Source organism: Plasmodium gaboni, chromosome 11 (genome assembly GCF_001602025.1).
Source record: "Plasmodium gaboni strain SY75 chromosome 11, whole genome shotgun sequence".
NCBI lineage: Eukaryota > Apicomplexa > Aconoidasida > Haemosporida > Plasmodiidae > Plasmodium > Plasmodium gaboni.
Genome location: NC_031491.1, coordinates 1,569,575 through 1,590,084, shown reverse-complemented (window position 1 = coordinate 1,590,084; position 20,510 = coordinate 1,569,575). Strand labels below are relative to the sequence as shown.

Sequence of the window (20,510 nt, the reverse complement as noted above, 5' to 3'; positions counted from 1 at the left end):
TTTACTATATAAATAACTTATTTTTATTATTATTTTTTTTTTTTTTTTTTTTTTTTTTTACTATTTAGTCTGGTGGTACTTTATAAATATTTTTTAAGGTGTCCATAAAAAAAAAAAAAAAAAAAAAAATTTACTAATTATTATATACTTATAAAAATACATCAAGTTGCATAAAAAGAAAATAAATATATATATGTCATTATGTACTTGTGTATATAATTCTAGCTATATGAAAATATACTGTGCTCATATATATATATATATATATATATATATATATATATACACTTTTCTATTAGGTCAAATATTATGTGCACTATATAGCAGCGTAATAACAACTCTATATATTTTTCTTATATGTATGTATATATATAGCATAAATTTTAAAACAAAAATAATTAAATAAAACAAATTAAAAAAAGAAAAATAATAAAATATCATAGAATAGAATGTCATATGGAAACATAAGATTATTTTTTAAAGTTGCACCAGCATATATATACACAATATATGTATATATATATATACTTACATACAAACATACACATATATATCATCCTTTATAAAAAAAAAAAAAAAAAAATACGATTCTAAAAGTCTAACAAAGATATTAGATATATATATATTTGGAGCGATTATTTTTGTGAAAATATAATAAAGATAAAATAATACAATCATACATACATAAATACACAAATGCAACTTTATAAGTACATACATACATATATACACACTTATATATATATATATAATATAATTAATAAATTATTTATTTTAATATATAAAAATAATATAAAAAAGATTTTTTGTAATGAACAAACTATATAGTATATGTATATATGTATATATGTATATATATATATATATATATATAATATAATTGATTAACACAAAGTATACTATATAATATATATTTTTTATATTTGTGTATATTGTTTTTTTTAATCATTTTTCTATTATCACATCTTATATATATTTATTTATTTTTTTATATATTTACATTTTCTTTTTTTTTTTTTTTTTTTTTCAAAGTTCATAAAAAAGAAACATTTTTGTCAACCATTATAAATACATATATTACAAAAGATATGTAAAAAATAAAATAAAAATACACATATGTATCTTTCATATTTAATAACCTATACAAGAAAAAGAGCAAAATTTATAAATATATCCTCCCATATTCATCTATACAAAAATAGAAAGTTACAAACAAAATATATATATATATATATTAAAAATTACATATAGATATACATATATAGTGATTCCGTAAATGTTTCTATAACCTTACCTGTCTTATTTTTAATTCTTATTTATTCTTTTATTATATATATATAAATTTTTATTCAATTTTTTGTGTTTCTTATATATATTTTATTTTCCACACTCATAGACATTTTTTTGGATATTTCTTTTCTCGAATAAATATACACAACATTTTGCATTATTTGTTATATTATTTTATTTTATCATATTTTTGTTTTATTTTATTTTTATGAACATGAAGAATACAAAAATATGAACAGTTAATAAATATTGGGATAAAAAGCATGAACAGTTAATAATTTTCCAAGTACAGTTGTATATAACGTGACTTTTTTTTATGAACAGTACAGAAATATATATATATATGTATTATACAACATAATATATAGAGTGATATGCACATTATATGAATGCACACATTAATAGAATTGTAATAAGGACATATGTGAGTAAAACGTCTATTAATATATATATATATATATATATATATATATATATTTATATATACTTATATTTTTTTATTTTTTGTTCTCACACATATATGTGTAAAAAAGATATACTATAAATTAAATCTTTGGAAAGATTAAGAAGATATCAGACGTGAAAATATAATATACTTGTGATTATTAAAAAATAAATTAATTATATGATTAATTTGTTAAGATATATCATTGGTATAAATATATTTATGTATATGTTATATAGATATATTTATATGAATGGATACAAGAATGAAGCTGTAAAATATTTAAACGTTAATATATACAAATATATATATATGTATATGTCAATTAATTATAAATGTGTAGAAAATAAATAAAGCAAATCAAAATTAATATTAAAAAATAAAATTGTATTTCTGAGAAGAATCTTCTTTTTCATTGTTGTTCTTAGATTTGTTTTGTTTTATATATATTTTTTTTTGTTTTGTTTTATATATATATTTTTTGCTTAATAGATATCTATATATATATATATATATATATATTTTTGTCTTATTTATTTTTTATAATTTTTTTTTCCTATTTATTGTTCTTGCATATTTAATTTGTGTTTATTTTATTTTTATATTTTGTTGGTTGAGCATACGGGCAGGTGCGTCAAAGAATATAACATGTGGCAACATAAATATATATGAAAAAATATATATATATAATATATATATAGATCTATATATTTATTTCATAATTGTATTTGTAGTGCTATGCCTTGTATGTATATGAAATATATACATATATAAGTTAATTTGTCTAAATGTAACCATATTGAAAGGATATTTTATAAATTTATATATGAAGAATATAGCTGGTCAGTAATATATGGGATAATAAAAAAAAAAAAAAAAAAAAAAAAAAAAAAAAGATAACAGAAAAAGGGAAAATTATACATACGTATGTATATATATATATATATATATATATAATATAATATAACAGAATATATTATAATTTTATTGGTAGTATCTGATTGCTTCTCATATCATATTATATATATATATATATATATATATATATATATATATATATATATATATTTATTTATTTTTGTTCCGTTTTTGTTATTGATAAGAGTCATATATATATACATATTTACATATTTGTAAGATGGATTATTCGAATAATAAGAAAAGCGTCAAGACAATGAACCAATATGAGAACAAAGATAGTAGCGAATACAACGAAAATTATTATAAGAAACAATACAACATAAAGAATAGAAAGAATGAAGAAATAAAGGGTGGATCAAACTTATCAAGCAATAATGATGTATTACAATTGCCTAGTGTGTTACATAATCATATACGTATTGTAAGAACGAATGATAGTTGTTTTAAAGATTATATAGTATTAAGTAATTTAGGGAAAGGGACATATGCTCAAGTATGGAAGGTGAAACATAAAGTAACGAATGAAATATATGCAGCTAAGTTATTACAACCTAATCAGTTCCCAAAAGAATCATTTAATAGAATTGTAGAAATGTTTACTAAGGAAATAATAAATTTGTCAATATGTCAATGTCCTGGTGTTATTAAATTACATAAGGTTATAGGAGGAAAAGAAGGATGGATATTAATACAAGATTTTGCCAATGATGGTACGTTATGGAAAGAGAATTTATCTAGTAATATGAATGAAGCATTTTTATATTTTATTCAATTATTACAAGGTATGTGGTATATACAAGATATGAATATTGTTCATCGTGATTTAAAACCTACAAATATATTAAGATATGATAATAAACGTATTGTAATAGCAGATTTTGGATGGTCAGAACACATCGATTCATGTAATTTACATCCAACTGAATGGCCAGGAACATTAGAAATTAACCCTCCTGAAGTTTTAAGAAATACTGGTCCGATGACTGAAAAAATTGATAATTATGCATTAGGTATGAATATGATATTATTTATTTCTGGAAGATTTGTATGTAGACAAAAAGGTATAGAATGTTCTAAGGTAGCACAAACTATATTAAAGACAGTTCATAATTTAAGACATTCTAAACCTCCTAGTAGATTCAGAGAAAATCTAAAAGCATGGGATCTATTCGTAAAATTAACATCATCAAATCCAATAGAAAGACTTAGCTTACAAAATGTTTTAGATCATCCATGGGTAACAGAAATGTTGAATAATTTTAGTTTGCAGAATTCAAGATTTTTATGGCATGAGAAGGTGAAGAGTAGATGGATATATTTATTATCAAATAATTGGGACTTTTTTAAAAACATATCTTCCATCTCATCCAACAACAACAATATGAATAATATGAATAATATGAATAATATGAATAATATGAATAATAATAATAACAATAATAACAATAATAACAATAATAACAATAATAACAATAATAACAACAGTAGCGGTAACACAAAAATTATAGGCAAATATAACGATGTTGAAAATCAACATAACTTTTCTTCAACTAGCACAAAGAATAATAAAAACACACTCATCATAGACAACGAAAAAAATAATAAGGAGAAGACTAACAAGTATTCACGATCATGCCTCAAAAATGATTATGAGTTACTCTTTTATATGATGAAGAATAATTTTAAAGGCAAAATTAATTGCTGCTCAGTCAAAAAAAATGAAATAAACAAAATGGAAAATATAGAAGAAAATAAAAATGGGGATGGTAAAGATAAACATGAGCCCAAAAAAAATATAGAAAATATAGAAAATATGGAAAATATGGAAAATATGGAAAATATAGAAAATATGGAAAATATAGAAAATATAGAAAATATGGAAAATATGAAAAATATGAAAAATATAAAAAATATAGACAATATTAAAATGCATGACCAAAACAAATATCACAATAATATTGATGAAGACAAATATGATAAGGATGAGGTTAACAATATGGATAACCATAAAAATAATAACAATATTAAATTTGATGATATACAAATTAATAGAAATAAGAATAGGAGCGATCAATATCTTCCTTATAATAATGATCAAGAGATACAACGCATTATTACAAAAAATAAGGAATATAATAACAGTAAGAATTATATAGATCATATTGAAACAAAAAAAAATACAACCGTTCCAAAAAAAAACCATATGGTAAATATAGCAACTACCACATCTCATGAAACAAATAAAGAAGAATACAAAATGAATAGACAAATTGGAGTACTTCCTAAAGGTTATTACGACCACAACAATAATAATATGAATAATATAAATATAAATAACATAAATAATAATAATAATAATAATATCCTTTATAATAATCCAAGACATGCACATAAGGACCATATTGTAGTCAACTCAAATATTTCAAATCAAAAATATAAAAATAATCCAACAGAAGAACAGAAAGAAATTTTTATCATCAGCGATAGTTTTGAAGAAAACGATAAGGGAACCTATGACAAAAATAAAAATAATAAAAAGAAAAAAAATACTAAAAAATTTGATCTTATAAACAAAAAAAATACTGATCATAGAAAAGATATGATCATGCAATTTAATAATCAGGAAGATGTAAATAGGTATTACAATAAATACAAAACTATGAATGAAAAAATATTTTATAACAAAAATGAATTACTTATACATAATAATAATAATATTAATAAGGATATATATAATGTCAATGAAAATGTCGATATGCGTAACACAAATGAAAATTATGGTGAGAACATCAGACATGCAAAAGGAAACTATTTTGACAAACAAGCTAGCAGAAGGACATACGGACAGATATATGATGATAATAAATATTTTGAGGAAGGAAAGATGAATCTTGATACCTACAAAAAGGACAAGCATACTATGAGTGACAATAAAAATGTTGAAAGTGATAGTAATGTGGAAAATGAAGAAGATGTATATAATGATGATGAAGAGGAAGATGTAGAAGAAGAAGTGGAGGATGACGAGGAAGAAGAAAATGAAAACAAACTTGATCATAATAATGAAAATATAGATAATGAAGATGACGAAGAAGAAGACGATGAAGAAGAGGAAGAAGAAGAAGAAGATGACGATGAAGATGACGATGAAGATGATGATGAAGATGACCAAGAAGATAACGATGATGACAGCGATGATGATGATGATGACGATAATAATGATAACAATGATGATAATAATAGGGGAAAAAAAAATAGTGATAGACATATATATAACTATCATAATTATATTACTTATTTAAAAAAAAACAAACATATGAATGACAAAACAAATGGAGATATGAAAAACGTAGGAGATAAGTCTTCAAGTATTACAGATACAGATGACTTTATGCATTACAATCAAAAAAAATATAATTCTTTATTTTTATATGATATAGAAAACATGAAAAATATTTTGAAAAATTATAAAAAGGATATGAAGGAAACAAAAGAAATACTAACCAAAAAGACATTCAAAATGAGCGATATGATGAGGAATAGGGGTAAAGAAGAAAAGAGTATTAAGACAAATGATGCATCTATAAATGATACATCTATAAAAGATACATCTACAAATGATGCATTTACAAATGATACACCTACAAATGATACATCTACAAATGATACATTTACAAATGATATTATTTTAAATAATAATAGAAAGGATGTGGACAAAGATGAAAGAAATAAAAGTGACGATAATTATATAATAAAAGATGAAGGAAAAAAATGTAGAGACATAAAAAAGGATGAACATATATATAAATATCATTATGAATGTGATAATATTGATAAAGGGAGTCATTATCAAGTTGATATAAATAATAAAGAAGACAAGAAAAATATTTTGTCTGGAAAAAATATAAATGTGGAAGATATTAATTTTAGGTGGCATCAGGATAAGACAATATTATCATCACAACCAAATGATGGTAATATATTAAGAGAGAATAATAAGGATTCAAAAATGGTAGATGCGGTTCACAATAAGAATAATGTAGATGTATCAAATAAATATATAAATATTTATAATAATAAAAATAATATAAGTAGGGAACTTTTTACAAAAAAGAATGATAAAGATATGAGCCAATATATTAATAAATATGAAGAGGAATATAATATTTTTTTAGATCGCTTAAATTTAAAAAAAAAATATAAAAATATAAATATAAATAATAACACAATGAATAATAATAATGATAGAAATAACATTATTGATAACGAAATAAATATAAAGAATAATGATAAGAAAAATACTTTGCCGAGTCTATTATTAAAAATAAATAAAATATTAGATGACAATAATGTAGATTATAAAAAAGAAAAGAATGAAAGAAATATAAGAAATATAAGAAATAAATATGATGATGATATAAATAACACGAATATGTTTCATAATAAAAATATTACACATGATATAGTTGAATCTGAAAAAAAATCCATCTACAACAATTACAATGACAAATATAATAATTCATCATATGGTAGTACATATAAAAGAGTTGATCATAAGATGCAGTTAAGACATAATGGAGACTTTTTTTTTGAGAAAGATTCTTTTAGATCTGACAAGGATTTGATCTTTAAAAACAAAAGTGCTTATGATAATATGAAGGAGAACAAATTAGATATTTTAATAGAAAAAAGAAGAGATACATATAAAAAAAATGATACTATGAACATCTTAAATAAGAAGGAAGGTGGAGTAGGAGATGTGTTTAAAGAACAGAATTTATATAAACACACTGATAAAAAAGTAGATATACAAACATATAGAAACGAAAAAAACAATTCATTAGATATTAGTAATAATATTATAATTAACAATTTTATGAATAATACTTATGATGATAAAAATAATAGTAATGAAAAAAGAACAGACAGTCCTATGAAATATTATATGGATACATTAAATTATTGTGACAATAAAAATATGTTGGAAGTATATAAGAATAAACAAAAGGTTTTAATTATGAATAAAGATAATAAGAAAAAAAGTGGCTTTTACAATTATGATATGAATAATAATGATGATATGAATAATAATGATGATATATCTACAAATAGGTATGTCAACAACAATCAGAGAGGTCAAAAGTATATGTATCATAGGGGTTCAGATGTATATGAAGATGCAGATGTGGTGATGACAATTGAAGAAAATACAAAAAATAAAATTAATAACAATTTAATAAATATAAAAGATAAAAAGATAAATGATGTCAAAAGGAATATGTTAGATAGTGTGAGCACTGGATATGAAAATATATTTATTGGAAAAAAAAAGAATGATGATACTAAAAAAAATATAGCACCATATAAAATACATACATATGATCATAATAATAATAATAATAATAATAATAATGTTGATGATGAATCGATAAAATATGAGATAAAGGAAGATACACACAAAAAAAATAATGTTAATAATTTTATTAATCATGATAATTTGAATGGACATGATAAGAATTCTTTTTGTTCTATAAATATAGAAGAATCAAAAATATATGATAATAGAAAATATGATCCACATGCATCTTTGTGTTCATATAAAAAAGATCAAGAAGATGATAAAATATTGGAAGAATTAATAATTGGAGAAAGCATAGATACAAATACAACATTTGTTGATAAAAATTATAATAATGAAAATAAGCAGTGTGTATATTATTCTATTAATAATAATAATATAAAGGTCTCAAATAAGTCTTCATCTATAACATTAGATGATAGTATTAAAGAAAGTTCAGTAAAAAATTCAAGCTGTTCAACATTTGATTATAGTGATTTAGAGGTTCAATATTTTTCAAACAAGGAAAATATCGTAGATTCTTATAATACTGAATATAAATATGCTCCTAGAGAAATAGCCCAAGTATCTAGATACAAAAAAATAAATCACACGAAACAAAATGAAGATAAACATAATAATATGGAAGCGAAAAAAAGTGAGGAACATATAAAGAATTTCAATTTGAAAAATAAGGGCATATTCTTAAAAATGCATGACATATAAAATATGAGAGTCTTAAAAGGGTACAAAAGTAAAAAAATAAAAAATAAAATAAAATAAAAAATAAAATAAATAAATATATATATATATATATGTATATGAATTCACCTTTATTTTTTAATTTTAATTTTTTTTTTTATTTTGATTTTTTTTTTTTTTTTTGGTACACCCTTATGGATCAGTCGGAGGAAGCATATGGACCCGGTGAATCCATGGCCATTTAAATTGTATAATTATATAAATGTTTAAAATAAAAAAAAAAAAAAAATGAAAACAAAACAAAACAAAACAAAAAAGAATAATGAGGATATATTCAAACACATAAAGAGGTATCAAATATATACATATATATAATATATATATATAATATATATATATTTCCCTTTTTATATTTTATAAACTTGGTTCTCATTGAATTTATAATATATTTTGTTTTTTTTATTTATATATGTATATTTCATATATCACATAAATATAAAATAAAACAGAAAAAAATATTCACATGCTTTTTATATTTAATTTGTAAATTTTATAACTTTTTTTTTAATTTTGTTTTATATATATATATATATATATATTTTTTTTTTTATTATTTTATTTTTTTGTGATAAAAAAAAGGAATGTTTCCAATATTATATATATTCTAGAAATAATATTTTAAAAAAAAAAAAAAAAAAAAAACTTAAAATTATAAAATTACAAGAATTTTCAATATAATTATATTAATATAACAACATAACTTATGTTGTCGAAGAATAGGAATTTTTAATAGACGAATTCTATAAAGAAATCATTACACATAAATAAATACATATATATATACATATATATATATATATATATATATATATTATGTGTGTCCTCTTCTTCTTAATGAAATAAATAAAAATTTCTTTTTTTTAATTATCAGAACAGTGCACATATTTTTCTTAACACTTGTAATAATATATGTTAAGTTTATTTTTTAATTTATTAAATATATAATACAAAGTTCATACATATATATGGAATAATAAATTAAAAAAAGTAGACATAAGAAAAAAAAAAAATACAATAAATAAATATAGCTTTTATATATATATTGTATATATTGTATTTTTTATTATTTCTTTTTTTTTTTTTTTTTTTTTGATTTTACATACATATTTTTGTCAATTTAATTGTTGTATCATATAATATATTATTGAAATATATTTATTTAAATAAAGTATTCAAATAATATTATATATATATATAAATATTAATATTTTATGGGTATATAATAATATTAATATATATATAATATATAATATAATTATTTTATTTATATTAAATATATATTTTATTTATTTATTTTTATTTTTATTTTTATTTTTTTCTCATTTCATCCATCCTTTTGTTGTTCAAGTTGAAAATTTTCTCATTAAATTATATAAAATAAAATATACATAAATAATATATATTTTTTTACATCTTTAATTTTAATATATATATAATAAAACTTGTTTTTTTTTTTTTTATATATAGGCACAAATTTTTTTAAAAATATTATGAAAAGTAAAAATTAACATATTATTATATATATATATATATAATATATATATAATATATATTATATATATTTATTTATTTTTATTTTTTCTTTATATATATAATATGTACAAAAAAAAAAAAAAAATATTTTAAACAAAATTTACATGATAATGCAATATTATATTCTTTATAAAAAAAAATATATATATATATAATATATATTTTATATATACATGTTTATTTTTTTAAAAAAAATATTTTTTTTATAAATTAATTTCATTTTTTCAATTTGTGATAATAAATAAAAAATATATATTATATATATATTATATATTATATATATGTTTTTTTCTTTTTTTTTTTTTTTTTTTTGTTTTTAATATATAATTAAATAAGAAAATATTTACCTTTAAATAAGGGTGGGTGGAATGACAAAAAAATAAATAAATAAATATATATATATATTTTTATATATATATATAATATTTATATAATATTTATGTATGTATGTTTGCTAAATAAAAAAAAGTGATGTAAGATATTTTAATATATATATATTTTTATATTTTTATATTTTTATATTTTTATATTTATATATTTTTTGTTTTTATCTTTGAAGATATAGGAGAATGATTTATTAATATATATTTATGTATGTAAAAAAGGTTAGTATTTTTTTTTTTTTTTTTTTTTTTTTTTGCAGTGTACTATATTTTTAATACTATACTAATTAGCATATAAGAAAAAAAATATAATATATATATATATTACATATATGTAAATAAACATAGTTGTAATTCCTTCCTGATAGTCTGTACCCATCCACCCTATTTTTTATTTTTATTTTATTTTTATTTTATTTTTATTTTATTTTTATTTTATTTTTATTTTATTTTATTTTTATTTTATTTTATTTTTATTTTTATTTTTATTTTATTTTTATTTTTTATTTTTTATTTTATTTTTTTTGTGAAAATGCTAAAATCGATGAGTATTAAAAACAAACTACAGAAAAATTTGTTGAAGGAATTCAAAAATGATGATGAGAAAAATTTTGTGAATCCACATGAAGGAGATAAAGCAAGCATATTACAAGAGACAAGAGTGTTTTCTAGTTATCCTTTGAATACACAAAAGTGTTTACAAATATTGACAAAAATATTATATTTAATAAATAAAGGAGATGATATATTAACAAGTCAAGAATGTACTGATATATTTTTTAGTATTACTAAATTATTTCAATCAAATAATGAGAGATTAAGAAGAATGATATATTTATTAATAAAAAATTTACCTGTAAATGAAAAAGAAATATTTATAGTAACAAGTTCATTAACTAAAGATATGAATTCAGCTAATGACTGTTATAGAGCTAATGCTATAAGAGTATTAAGTAAAATTATTGACTATTCCTTAGCAACACAAATAGAAAGATATTTAAAAACAGCTGTAGTTGATAGAAACCCATTCGTGTCTTCATCAGCATTATTATGTGGATTAAATTTATATAATAATACTTCTTCTGATATTGTTAAAAAATGGATTAATGAAGTTAGTGAATGTATAAATAGTAAACATCCTATGATTCAATTTCATGCTCTTACATTATTATGTTCAATTAAAAATCAAGATAAATTAGCACTCGAAAAAATTATTAATTCATATACTAAAAATTCACACACATTATCAAGCTCATTAGCTAATTGTCTTTTAATAAAATATGCTTCCTATTTAATATATTCCACAGAGGTTGATAATGACATCAATCAAAATAGAAATGTTTATAATTATAATATTACATCATATAAGGATACATATAATCAACATAATATAAACAATAATAACAAAAGTAATATTAATATTAATAATAATAATAATAATAATAATAAAAATAATAATATTATAAATGCTCTTGCTGGTAGTGGTGCTACTATGAATCATCATCTACATCATCATCATAATAATAATACTGGTAATGATTTTTGTGCTAATAAAAATAAATATATACATCCTACTACCAAAGTTTGCTTTGATTATCTTAAAAATTGCCTTAAAAATAATAAAGATGCTATCATCCTATTTGAATGCATTAAATGTATATTCCAACTAGCCATTTATGATCAAGAAGGAAAAAATACTACTACCGTATTTAATGTAGATATCTTAAATGATTGTGTAAAAGTATGTCAACTCTTTCTATTATCATCAAAAATTGTTGATAAATTTTCTATCATTAGACAATTAAATAAACTAGCTCATCATAGACCATATGTTGTATCTAAACTAAATCAAGATATTGAAAATCTTCTATATGATAATAATAAAAGTATATGTGTATTAGCCTTTACAACGCTACTAAAAACAGGAAATGAAACTAGTATAGATAAATTATTAAATCAAATTAATAATTATATGACAGCTGATAATACAACATTCAAAATTAAAATTATTGAAGAAGTCAAAAATCTTTGCTTTATATATCCAAATAAATGTAATATCATACTTAATTTTTTATCAAATAATTTAAGAGATGATGAATCATATCAATTTAAAGCTAGTACAATCGATTCTATTATTCTAATTATAACACAATTACCAAATGCAGAAGAAACAGCCATATTGCAATTATGTGAATTTATAGAAGATTGTGAATATCATACATTATTATTAAAAGTTATCAGATTCTTATTAATGCATATACCTAAAACAAAAAACCCATCCAAATATATTAGATATATATATAATCGTCTTCTATTAGAAAATTCAACAATAAGAGTGGATGGAATGTATGCTTTATTTTATATAGCTTTAAAATGTGCAGAAAACTCAAAAGATATTTTGGTTTTATTAAATTGTCTCCTAGCAGATAATGATGATGAAGTTAGAGACAGAACCAATTTTTTTTATTACATGTTAAAGGAAAAAATTAAACAACTCGATAATACTAACAAAGAAATATCAAATGAATATGAAAAAAATACACAACAGCAAAATAATACTAGTAGTACTAACAATAATAATAATAATAATAATAATAGTAATAGTAATAATAATGACAATAGTGATAACAATCTAATTGATCATCTCCTACAAAATGAACAACAAAACAATATTGATCATCTCTTATATTTTATATCCAATCATATTGAAAAAGATCCAAAGGAAGAATTCTTATATGAACATATTAAAGATCAAATTATGTTATCTAATGATCTAAATAATAAGGATAATATTGCTTCTCCTTTTATGAAAAAAAATAAAACTTCATATCATGAAATACCTAATCTAAGTAATACAAATTCTTTATCTAATATTAATAAATATCTAGAAGTAACACCAGATGCAATATATTTAAATAATATGGCCAAATATATTGAAATCTATAATTTATCTAATATTCATATTATAAATAAATCAATACCTCTAACAGAAAGTGAAGCTGAATATACTGTCGTTGTAAAAAAATATATATATGATGAACATCTTGTTTTAGAATTTACTATACAAAATACATTAAGTGAACAAATCTTATCTAATCTAAATATACAAATACATTCATCAGAAAATAAATGGACCATCTTAGAAAAAACAACTATTGATCATTTATATTACAATACACCTCAACAATTATATGTCATTTTAAAAAAAAACATACCCTTTGATAAAACAAATACAAACAATCACAACAACAATGATAATATTAATAATGATAATATTAATAATAATAATATTAATGTCGACCCTTTTGATGTCAATCAAAACTTCCAATTATCATTACATTTCCTAGTTAAAGAAAATGAACATGATGAAGGATTCCCTGACTCTTATTCTATTAACCCAATTAGTATACAAATCGTAGATTTTATCAATCCTAAAATTTTAAGACATGGTGAATTTAAACATATGTGGGATAATATGGACAACTTCAATACAGAGGTTCTCAGTAAATTCAGTCTAAACTTTGAAACCATACAACAAGCTGTTGTAGGTTTGTTAAATACATTAAATATGACTGCATGTGATCAAACAGATTATGTAGAAAATAACTCTAATAACCATAATATGCTATTATCAGCACAATTTTTAAACGACACATATATTTTATGTAAAGCTTCATTAATTTTATCACAACAATATGGATGTTTATTAAAAATCATATGTAGATCTACCAATAAACTTTTATCAGAGCATATTTTAAAATCGTTAGAATGAAATATTAAAAAAAAAAAAAAAAATTATATGTATATAACTAAATATTTATGTTTATGTTTATATATTTATTATTATATTTTTTTTTTTTTATTTGTTTTATTTTTTTTTTTTAAAATACCAACATTATAAAAACATTCTAAAAGTAGTACAATAAATATATATATATATATATATATATATATATGTATGTATGTAAAAATAATATCACCTTTTAAATAAATTCAATTAAGTTTGAATTGTTATATATTTATCTTTGAAATATGTTTTTATTTTTTATTTTTTATTTTTATGGCGTGCATATAAGATAAATCATTTTAATTCATAACATATTACTTAAAAAAAAAATATATTAGTTAATATAAATAAGTCTTATTATGTAATATATATATATTTATTTATTTGTAATATTAAATTACTTTATGTTGTAGATAAATTCTACTTTTTTGTGCTCTAAGGAGCATTAAAAATAAAAGTAAAAGTAAAACAGATATAATTAAATAAAACATTAAATTGAAGAATAAGTCAAATATTTTATTCAACATAAAAATATATATTTCTACATGTATATATATATATAATCATACACTTATTATGTGCTAGTATTCTTTCTTCATTTATTTATGTCTTATTTTTTAACATATATATCAAACAAAAAAATAGAAAAAGTCACAATAATTTTTAAATTATAAATATTATCGTACTTATTCAAATATACATTTTAAATATACACATACAAAAAAAAAATAAAATAATGAATAAATAAATAAATAAATATTATAATAATATATCACAATAACTTTTGTCATTTAACATCCTATAATAATGGTTAGCACAACTAGCCATTTAAATCAAATTACCTGTCCCAGTCAGGTAAATAAAATAAAAGATGCAAGAAAAAAAAAAAAAAAAAAAAATGAAAATTCGGTAGAAATTAAAAGTACAAATTTGAAATATACAAATGAGACCAAAAGGAAAAAACTACAAAACAAAATTAATGAAAAAGATAGAAATGGTGGGAACAAAACGTTAAACAATAAGATAAATGAAAAACGTTTTATTAATAATGATATATATAAATCTATATTGAATTATAAAAAGGATTATATGTCTAGAGGACAAAAGAAAAAATATAGTTATAAAACAAGTTTATCAGAAGGGAAGAAAAAAAAAAATATTAACACAACTAAAAGTGTCAATTCACATCAGATAAAGAATGAAAATTATAAAATTCAAGAAAACAAATGTATATTAAAAAAACTAAATGGGGAAATCAAAGAATTAAATTTTAATAATATACACGAGATACTTCCTAATTATATACCATATCAACAAAGTATTCAAGATAAGTATGATATTTTCAAAAATAAAACCACTTGTTCTTATTCATATACCAGCACACAAACAATTGATAAAAGAAAATGTTCAAAATTGGGTTTCATACAAAAATGTACAAAAGTATTCAAAATGAAGAAAGATGAAAATAAGTAATATGAAATGCACACAATTGATAAAAGAAAATGTTCAAAATTGGGTTTCATACAAAAATGTACAAAAGTATTCAAAATGAAGAAAGATGAAAATAAGTAATATGAAATGCACACAAATGTGTAAATATATATATATATATATATATATATATATATATATATATATATATATATATGTATGTATGTATGTATGTATGTATGTATTTATTTATTTATAGAATGCATACTTGCACGAATGTTTGTCAAAAAATAAAACTTCCTATTAATAATAATTTAAATGATATACAAGGTATAAATATATTGAACAAAGAAAGATATAATATAATTAAAAATATATATTTATTTATTGACATATTCACACACACTTATATATATCTTTTTTATAGCACTTGATGGTGAAGAAGAATTATGTGCTTTTGAAAAGAGTCTAACAAAAAAGGAAGCCGTTCAGGTTTTTCTTCTTTTTTAAAAATATAATCACTATTACATATATATATATATATATATATATATATATATATATTAATTTATTATATATATTTTTTTCTTTTCTTGTTTTCTTAACAGAGAAAAAACCTTTTATTATGTCAATCATCATATATTAAGCATAATAAAAATGCCAATATTCAAAATATCAATTCAGTTAAAGAAAATGTATCACCCATAGTTTTAAAACATTCAAGAAATATGATCTTAAGCAAAAAGAAAAGTACAATAATATAAATATATAAACATATAAATATATAAACATATATACGAAATAATACATATATATATATATATATATATATTTTTGTGCTGTATATATCCTATTTGTAGATTTAAAATTTAAACACATGTCAAACATACCAATAGTAGAAGACACACAAAAAAAACAAAACATATATCCAACAAATAATCATATTGATAGCACAACTATAAAAAATACCGATAAGAAAAATAAGATATATGATGATAAAAAAGAGAAAAGTATATTTCAACAAAATGTGAACAACAAACAATCGAATAATTTCTTAGAAATATCTTCATTTGATGAAAAAAATTCAAACATTAAATTAGAACAGGTACAAATAATAAATTTACCATGAATTAATTTGATAACATATATATATATATATATATATATATATATATATATATGTATATATTTATTTATTTTTTTTTTTTTCTATATATTGAAGCATAACCATAAAAATAAGTGTAATATAAAAGATACATGCGTAAAAAAAAAAATGAACTATAAAGTGATATACCAAAGTGATGACTTTGTTAGTTTATATAAAAGTGATGAAGACAAATATAAGATGCCCCCAAATGAATGTATAGACACATCTAGTTTATTATGTAAACCTGGATATGTTGGGAAGTATTTATATGAATCTAATTCTTCCATCAGCTGTTCTCCAAATAATGATAAAAATAAGAATGCTATTAATAATAATAATAATTTCAAAAAATTAAGCGAAACAAAAAATATAATTCAAAATTCTGCATCACATGACTACATTGAAAAAAATAATATTAATATATATAAGTATGATGATATTCTTTATTATATGAAAAAAGCTATATACAACTCTCCAACATACAATATAGATATACAATATATGAGTATTCTTAATGAACTACTACAAGTTGAAAAATTGAAAATATAAGATAACATAAAAGAAATACTTACATATATATATATATATATATATATAACGTGCATATTTTATTATTTCCTTATTTTATTATTTTATTTCTTTTGGTATATATATAACAAATATTTTTTGGTGGGATAATTTTTTACAATTTCTATTTTATGATACAAAAGAAATATATGTACTTTTTATAATCATATATATATTTATGAGAAAAAAAAAAAAAATTTTATATTATATATAATTACTAAATAATAAAAATATAATAATTAAATGAAAAATATATTATATATATATGTACTTTAAAAAAAAAAAAAAAAATACAGAATAAATAGTAAAAATATTTTATTATAAAAAAAATATTTTCTTTTGTTTGAATTTAAAATATTTAGAGAATTATTTTTATAATAAAAATAATATAATATAAATATAATATATATATATATATATATATATATATGTATGTATATATTTTTTTATTGGCGTGCACATATCCATTTATAGTTGTTTATTATTATATTTCATTACACTATATATATAATATATATATATATATAATAATTTTTTTAAATGCAAAGAAAAAAAAAATAAAAAAAAATAATATAAATATTAAATTCATTAAATATTAAAAAAATATAAAATAAAATACAAAAATAATTACATGATATTGAAGAAAAAAATAAATATACATATATATATGTTTTTCTTTTTTTTTTTTTTTTTTGTGAAAATTTTATATTTTAATATATTTTTTTATAATTTATTTTTATTTAATTATTGTATATATATTTTTATAATATTATTTTTTTTGTTAATTTTCAAAAAAAGAGGAAAACCTTGTTACAATAAACATGTACAATATATAACATAATAAATAAAAAAAAAATATATATATATATTATATGAACAGAACAAAATAAAACCAAACAAAAAAAAAATAAATAAATAAATAAAATAAAATAAATAAATAAATAAAATAACAGAATATAAGTTAAAATTAAAAGTTGGAATAATTATGGAAAAAATAGATTTTTAATTGGTATTTCGTTTTATTTTCTTTTAACTTTAAAAAATATTTAGAGACTAATTCTTAATTATAAATATATTTTTATTTTTTCCCCAACATATAATGGATGAATTTCAGAGTAAGCACAAAACCGAAAGAAAAACAAAAAGAAAAAGAAAAAGAAAATAAAGAATGAAAAATTAAAAAAAAATTATAATTGTAGAAATTATGCTATTCATTTTTTGAGAAAATATTGAATAATGAAAAATGAGAATATACATATATATATATATATATATATATATATAATATATGTGGTCTAAAAAGTATTTCATAACATATATAGTTTTTTAACAGCAACACATTGTTGTATTATTATATATATATATATATATATATATATATATATATATATATATATATTTATATATTTTATGAATTATATGTCATTCTTTTATTTGTCCATTTTTTCCCTTTAGATTCGGGATTAAATAAATACAAACTTGTTTTCTTAGGAGAAGTAAAAAAAATAAAATTATAATAAATGAATAAATATATATACATATGTGTAATTATAATTATTATAATATATACCTTTTTAATTAAATTATTATTTTATTTTATTATTTTTTTTGATGTATTCTCCTTTTTAGCAAGCTGTTGGTAAAACATCTATAATTACAAGATTTATGTATGATACTTTTGATAATAATTACCAGGTATAAATAATTAAACAAAATGTATGTTTGTCTATATTTATATATTTATTTTTAATTATGTGTTTATATATATATATATATATATAATACACATTATTAATATTATAACAGCTAGCTTTTTTTAATTTACATGAACAAAAATATAATTGTTAATTTTTTTTTTTTTTTTTTTTTTTCAAAATACGTATTAATTATGTACACATAAATGGCTAGTTACCTGAACATGTTCATATATATATATATATATATATATATTTTTTTTTTTTCTTTTTTTGTGTAGTCCACTATTGGTATAGATTTTTTGAGTAAAACATTATATTTGGATGAAGGTCCTGTACGCTTACAATTATGGGACACGGCAGGTCAGGAAAGATTTCGAAGTTTAATTCCAAGTTATATTAGGGATTCAGCAGCAGCAATTGTTGTATATGATATTACTAATAGACAATCATTTGAAAATACAACAAAATGGATACAAGATATTTTGAATGAGAGAGGAAAAGATGTTATAATAGCATTAGTAGGAAATAAAACAGATTTAGGTGATCTTAGAAAAGTTACATATGAAGAAGGAATGCAAAAAGCTCAAGAATATAATACAATGTTTCATGAAACAAGTGCTAAAGCAGGTCATAATATAAAAGTATTGTTTAAAAAAATTGCATCCAAATTACCAAATTTAGATAATACAAATAATAATGAAGCCAATGTTGTAGATATACAATTAACTAATAATTCAAATAAAAATGATAAAAATGTTTTAAATAAATGTTTATGTTAATAAATATCAAACTAATGTTTATGTAAGAATGAATAAATAAATAAATAATATTATATATTACAATATAATATAATTTTTATTTGTTAATATTAAAAAAATATATGTGTTAATATACTTTAATGTTTTAATCAAAACATTACACCATGACATTTTTAAAATATTATAATATTATAATATTATAATATGTTAATATATATATATTTATATATATCTTCTTTTTTTTTTTTATATGTATGAATCCAATTCTTTATTTCTTTTTTTTTTTTTTTTATTTAATTTAATTTTATGTTATTTTCCCTTTCTACTTTTTTTTTTTTTTTTTTTTTTTTTTTTTTTTTTTTTTTTTTTTTTTTTTTTTTTTTTTTTTTTTTTTTTTTTTTTTTTTTTTTTTTTTTTTTTTTTTTTTTTTTTTTTTTTTTTTTTTAAATTT

General features: G+C 19.0%; 4 protein-coding genes across 4 annotated transcripts; all 4 read left to right on the top strand.

Moving 5' to 3' along the window:
* Positions 1–2,873: 2,873 nt before the first annotated feature.
* Positions 2,874–8,720, top strand: PGSY75_1145200 (putative serine/threonine protein kinase; the record flags this gene model as incomplete). Its single annotated transcript, XM_018786567.1, has 1 exon — positions 2,874–8,720. The coding sequence occupies one exon, from the start codon at positions 2,874–2,876 to the stop codon at positions 8,718–8,720; it is 5,847 nt and encodes a 1,948-aa protein (XP_018641362.1).
* Positions 8,721–11,204: 2,484 nt separating this feature from the next.
* PGSY75_1145100 (putative coatomer subunit gamma) lies at positions 11,205–14,444 on the top strand (the record flags this gene model as incomplete). The annotated part of the gene is made up of 1 exon (XM_018786566.1): positions 11,205–14,444. One exon carries the CDS (start codon positions 11,205–11,207, stop codon positions 14,442–14,444), a length of 3,240 nt encoding a protein of 1,079 aa, XP_018641361.1.
* An 822-nt stretch (positions 14,445–15,266) lies between these two features.
* Positions 15,267–17,586, top strand: PGSY75_1145000 (hypothetical protein; the record flags this gene model as incomplete). Its single annotated transcript, XM_018786565.1, has 6 exons — positions 15,267–15,928; positions 16,150–16,220; positions 16,318–16,382; positions 16,499–16,640; positions 16,751–16,995; positions 17,113–17,586. The coding sequence occupies 6 exons, from the start codon at positions 15,267–15,269 to the stop codon at positions 17,584–17,586; spliced, it is 1,659 nt and encodes a 552-aa protein (XP_018641360.1).
* A 1,117-nt stretch (positions 17,587–18,703) lies between these two features.
* Positions 18,704–20,080, top strand: PGSY75_1144900 (ras-related protein Rab-6; the record flags this gene model as incomplete). The annotated part of the gene is made up of 4 exons (XM_018786564.1): positions 18,704–18,719; positions 19,060–19,100; positions 19,234–19,299; positions 19,580–20,080. 4 exons carry the CDS (start codon positions 18,704–18,706, stop codon positions 20,078–20,080), a joined length of 624 nt encoding a protein of 207 aa, XP_018641359.1.
* Between the last annotated feature and the right edge of the window lie 430 nt (positions 20,081–20,510).